At 39.7% G+C, this 5,701-nt stretch overlaps 1 protein-coding gene across 1 annotated transcript in view; it reads left to right on the top strand.

Annotated features, from left to right (window-relative positions):
- Positions 1 to 269: 269 nt before the first annotated feature.
- The window catches only part of LOC112145667 (tubulin beta-4B chain), a 7,505-nt gene continuing 2,073 nt past the window's right edge, over positions 270 to 5,701 (top strand). Inside the window, exons 1-5 of the mRNA XM_036211789.1 lie at positions 270 to 426; positions 3,079 to 3,187; positions 4,595 to 4,705; positions 4,915 to 5,159; positions 5,237 to 5,380. Coding sequence (XP_036067682.1) covers positions 370 to 426; positions 3,079 to 3,187; positions 4,595 to 4,705; positions 4,915 to 5,159; positions 5,237 to 5,380 — 666 coding nt within the window. The 5' untranslated portion in view covers positions 270 to 369. The remainder of the gene's footprint in view (positions 427 to 3,078; positions 3,188 to 4,594; positions 4,706 to 4,914; positions 5,160 to 5,236; positions 5,381 to 5,701) is intronic.

Raw genomic sequence — 5,701 nt, 5'->3', positions numbered from 1 at the left:
ATTCTATTCTATTCTATTCTATTCTATTCTATTCTATTCTATTCTATTCTATTCTATTCTATTCTATTCTATTCTATTCTATTCAAGCTCCAACAGGGCACATCCGACAGACCCCTCCTTATCCTTTTCCGGCCCTTGCCTTTAAATCACGGAAACCCCTCGCGCGAGAACCCTCAGGGAGGAACCAATGAGCGTTCAGATCCTGAGACATCAGCCAATCACCTGCGTTTAAGCCAGACTTGCCCCGCCCGAAGCGCTTATGATCGCCTGTTGGACTGGGGCCTGTCTGTGACTGCAGCGTTTGTTCAGTCAGATCAGCTGCTCTGTGTTTCCTCTGTTAAAGTTCATCTCTACTAACTAACACCCATCATGAGGGAAATCGTGCACATCCAGGCCGGCCAGTGCGGGAACCAAATTGGTGCTAAGGTAAATGATAGTTTTCAAATCTTTTAATTTCAAGAAAGATTTTTTTAGCCTTGATTGAAACAAAAAGACTTGATAACAATAGTTCAGACTTTTTCTGTGTTCATTTTTTTGTTTAAAGAATTGAAGAAATTACCAAAAATGTAAAGAAAAATTAATTTTTTTTAAAAACTGAAGTTTAGTTATTTTTAATCCAGGTTTTAATTTGTTTTAGTTCCAAACTAAAAGAATGTGCATGCATGTACAACTTTTTTTTAAATCTTTTTTTTTCTGTTCAAGATTTGCAAAGAGGAAACTTATTATAAAACTGAGAAACAACAGTAAATCTGTTTAAATACCTTATGATGTGTAAGATTATAAATATTAATGAGGGAATTCTTCAATTAAATATCTTGAATTTGTGACATTTAAATAGTATTTTATGTTTCCTTTAAACTAAGAGACTTTATCTAGTTCTATGAGCACAAAGCAGCCACAAGTCAGACATTTAGTGAAACTGTGACTCGCGTCTCTCAGTCATGATGAATGAATCGGTCAAACTTGGCGGACCAGCTGCTGCCCTGCGTCTTTGTCTCTGAGAATAAGAAGGCGGTCTGAAGAGAAAAGGTTAAATTTGCTGAGGCAGAGGAGAGGAACGCAGCCGGAGGAGGGCGAGGAAGGGGGAAGATAACAGTGGCTCAGTGTGCAGCGTCTGAAAGCACAGATGAGGTCATTTAAATGGCTGCTCTTCCTCAGCATGTGTCACATGCTCACGCCCTGAAACACAGCTGCACAATAAAGCTCTTTTATTTCCTGTTTGGATGAAAACATGCAGCTGATAATACTAAAAAATAAGGGTCAACTCCACCCATTCCCTTGATGCAACAACATATGTAGAGACTCGGACTCTGCTGCTGAACGGCCTTGATCAATGAAGACAAGTGTGTTTTCAGAGGATTTAGTGAGGCTGAGGTCATGAACATTTCACAGTGGATTAACTGCCTGAATCCACCCGTTTACATAATCGAGCCAAAATCTGCTCAGCCCTCTTATGCTGGAAAATGACCCGCAGGAAGGATTGTGGGGCAGGACAAATCGAGGCAACTATTTGTTGCTGTATGTCAGTGTTGGAGGGGAGTAACCTCAAACTGAGTTTAAAATCAGTTTCTTTCTTTAGTTTTGGGGGGTCAAGATGATCAAATCCATCAGCCTGTTGCCATGGGGATCACAAGATATGAATGAAGGTGCCCCAGAATGTGAAGTGCTTAAGGTCCAGCCCGGGTGTTGCACCAGATTCCTTGTACAAGGGTGATGTTTTAATTGTCAAAAAGGTAAAAGTTTAAATTTAAGTGAGTTTTTGCACATTGTTTTTGAGAAAAAAAAAAACAAGGGGATGCTTGAGATTTGGTTGTGATTAAGATTAAATGACTACAAACATTTGGCCCTCATTTTATCCTCTTTCTGGTAACCCACTGTGCCCCCCCGTCATGCACACTCACACAGTCCATTGTACAGATTAGGGTCAGCCGACTGAGCTGCTGTGACAGTCTTTGCTCTCGTCTTAACTCGGTTTGAAGTCTTGGTCTGGGATAGTGGAGCTGACTGGAGCCTTTAAAGACTTCACGAACCTCCGCCTGCAAACTTATAACCTACATTCTTGAAGCTGTGAGACTGTGGAAAAGTCCAGGTCATTATTATAAGTGTATTTCATCCTTTTTTAACTCTTGTGTTAGCTCATCTCACGTCTAAAAACTCAGATTTATGAAGCATTCCTTTGCTAAACTTATCTTCTGATGGATTTTTGTTAACTTTAAGTGTCTTAATGTGTAGTAAATTGTAATCTGGAGCCCACACCTGTGCTGCTCATCTGCATCTTGTATCATTTGGGCAGAAAGCTAAGTGGATTGAAGCCTCTTTGAAAGACAGTCCAGTAGATTTTAGTGTCTTTATGAGTCAAAATGCAAACATTGAGTCCTATGTTTTCATAAAACCTCTCAATTTCAGATTTGTTCTTATTTTCTCACCATTTTTTTAAAGATAGCAGTAGGTAAACTTAGACATGTGATCAGACCTCAGGCTGTTGCCACAATCTTGTGACTCCTGAGGATTTTTATCTCGTGCTTTTAACAAAAAAAGATGCGAAACATAAATAAACATATAAATGATAGACTGCAATGTGCAAATACTTTTTTTAAGTAAAGTGGGAATTATTTTGCTTTTTTGTAAATTTTTAAAATGTTTTGTCATTCTTTCTTTAAGTACTGTCCCTATTGTTCATATGGTTTGCTAGTCTACCAATAGATTGACTTTCCAAATGATCCCATCATAGAGAACTACTTTCTTGCGTCTAGTGTCTACAGTTCTGCTTTTTCTCCGTGTCAAAGTTTAATTATGAAGCGTATGTTGTGCTGTGTGATAGTTGGAGGAAAGCCGACCGACTGCAACTGCTTTTCTAAGATTTCCTCCTCAAAGAAAGCCTTCTTTTACTCATTTTAAACAAACAAGAAAGGCCGCTGCTCTCCTCAGGTGGTCTTGTGATTCCATGTTCTAAGTTGGCGTGCCCTGAGAAGACTGTTTTTCCTAAACCACAAAGAATTCCCATTTACCAAAAGACTTTCTGTTTAAGAACAGATCAGGTTTTGTCATAAAAACTGGAATTTTTTTTCCCCCGTCCAGTTCTGGGAGGTGATCAGTGACGAGCACGGCATCGACCCGACGGGAACGTACCATGGCGACAGCGACCTGCAGCTGGACAGGATCAGTGTATATTACAATGAAGCCACAGGTATGTTTCCAGTTTACGCCACAAACTGCTTTACTTGCTTTGAATATGTGATGGTAAAACCTATTTTTTTCAAATATTTGAAAGAATATAAAGAAATAAAGGTATTTTTGCAGCTTTATGATTAGAATGTTAATAATAAAGTGTGATTTTTATCAATTATATTAAATTAAATGTTGTGACTGCTCCGTTTACTCAAATAAATTGATATAAATTCGATGTGATGTTTTTCTGAAAGCTCTGTAATTTCTGAAACATTTAGTTTACTGTTTTTATCAAATCTTAAATCTGAAGAAAAAACAAATCGGCTACAAAATGCAGCTTTTGTTCAGAAAAAATTATGAAGAAACAAACTCCACTTAGACTTTATCTGTGATGCTTGAGTCCATCTAGTGGTCAAAAGATGTTTTGCACACAAACCCGTTTGTTCAACAGAATTCTATGAAGTGAGATCTTCACCAGAAAGAACATAAATGTTTAACTATTAATCAGCATAAAACAAGTCAAAATTAATATAGATTAAAGTAAAGGATGACAAATATACAATTTATTTAAATAGAGAAAGTTATTTCCTTTAAAAAAAAAATATTCTCAAATGATCTACCTAATTTTGTATCAGTCTTTGTAGCCCTTCTGCAGTTTTTAATTAGTTTTTTTTGGTGCGATTAATAATTGTGACTTGTAATTCATTAGTCTAATCCATTTATTTTAATCTAACCTAATATTGCTGTAAACATCCTATTTTTTCATTTATGTTTGTGACATTGTGGAGCAGTAAAAGATCAAAATACAGAGAAAAAGTGACTTTATGACATTTTCCTAAAATAAGACTTCCAACCTTTATTTTTACCTTTACTTTTACACCACCAAGGGGTATTTTTTCCAATCTTTAACAATTAGGGTAAGAAAAAGAACAAATATCAGGTTCAGTGCTCTAATTTAACACATAAAACAGTAGGAAAACTTTAGAGCAAAATAAAAAATAATGATCACGAACTATTTATTAACACTGTAATACATGTGTTGATGTACCTTATTCCACAGTTTACTGTCTGTGATCCTCATACCCCATTAATTTATCGTGAAAACCTCGTCTTTATCTCGTACATAATAGACCTTTAATGAGAGCAATAAGATGCATTTTCAGTTGAGTTCAAATAAAACATTCACACAAGTAAACAGTTGGGCCACTGTTTTTTTTCTTACCGTATTTTAAAGAAACAGTTGGAGAATAAAGAGATTAATACAATCAAAATTATTTTTTTTTTTCCAAAAGTGCAAATTTGCTTGTGATTTAAAATTTTAATGTAATTGTGATTAACTTAATAATTATATTTGTTAACTTTTTCTCTCAGAAGTTGATTTTGGTTGCGATCCTTTTTAACCTGATTGTTGTTGGTGCGTGTCCAGGAGGGAAGTACGTTCCCAGAGCCATCCTCGTGGATCTGGAACCAGGCACCATGGACTCTGTTCGCTCTGGACCTTTCGGGCAAATCTTTAGACCTGACAACTTTGTCTTCGGTAAAAGCACTTAAATTCATCGTCCCTTTTCTGTTTGACAAATTTGGCCTAATAACTATGCGTGTCAAATATGTCTTTAAATGACAACACGAAGCAGTGCATTACCTCATCTCACCACCAGAACTTTAGTTCATTTTCTTTAGTGTCATCAAAAAAGTAGAATATTTGTGTAAACTTTAGGTCTGATTTGTCATAATCTTCTTTTTTAGGTCAGAGTGGAGCTGGAAACAACTGGGCCAAAGGTCACTACACTGAGGGGGCGGAGCTTGTGGACTCCGTCTTGGACGTTGTGAGGAAGGAGGCGGAGAGCTGCGAGTGTCTGCAGGGTTTCCAGCTCACGCACTCGCTGGGCGGAGGCACCGGCTCCGGCATGGGAACCCTGCTGATCAGTAAGATCCGAGAGGAGTACCCCGACCGCATCATGAACACCTTCAGCGTGGTGCCTTCCCCCAAGGTAACCCCAAACCCGTCACATGATGGGGACATGGTCACATGACACACTGTTCCACAGCTTGTTTTCTTCGTCTTCAGGTGTCTGACACAGTCGTCGAGCCGTACAACGCCACCCTGTCGGTCCACCAGTTGGTAGAAAACACCGACGAGACCTACTGCATTGACAATGAAGCTCTTTACGACATCTGTTTCCGTACCCTCAAACTCACCACGCCCACCTACGGAGACCTCAACCACCTGGTGTCAGCCACCATGAGCGGCGTCACCACCTGCCTGCGTTTCCCCGGTCAGCTGAACGCCGATCTGAGGAAGCTGGCCGTCAACATGGTCCCCTTCCCTCGTCTGCACTTCTTCATGCCGGGCTTTGCCCCTCTGACGAGCCGGGGCAGCCAGCAATACCGCGCCCTGACGGTCCCCGAGCTCACCCAGCAGGTGTTCGACGCCAAGAACATGATGGCGGCCTGCGACCCTCGCCACGGCCGCTACCTGACGGTGGCTGCCGTGTTCCGCGGCCGCATGTCCATGAAGGAGGTGGACGAGCAG

The sequence above is a fragment of the Oryzias melastigma genome, linkage group LG5 (genome assembly GCF_002922805.2).
Source record: "Oryzias melastigma strain HK-1 linkage group LG5, ASM292280v2, whole genome shotgun sequence".
Lineage (NCBI taxonomy): Eukaryota > Metazoa > Chordata > Actinopteri > Beloniformes > Adrianichthyidae > Oryzias > Oryzias melastigma.
Note: the sequence above shows the minus strand (reverse complement) of the source record. Positions and strands in the feature narration are given on the sequence as shown.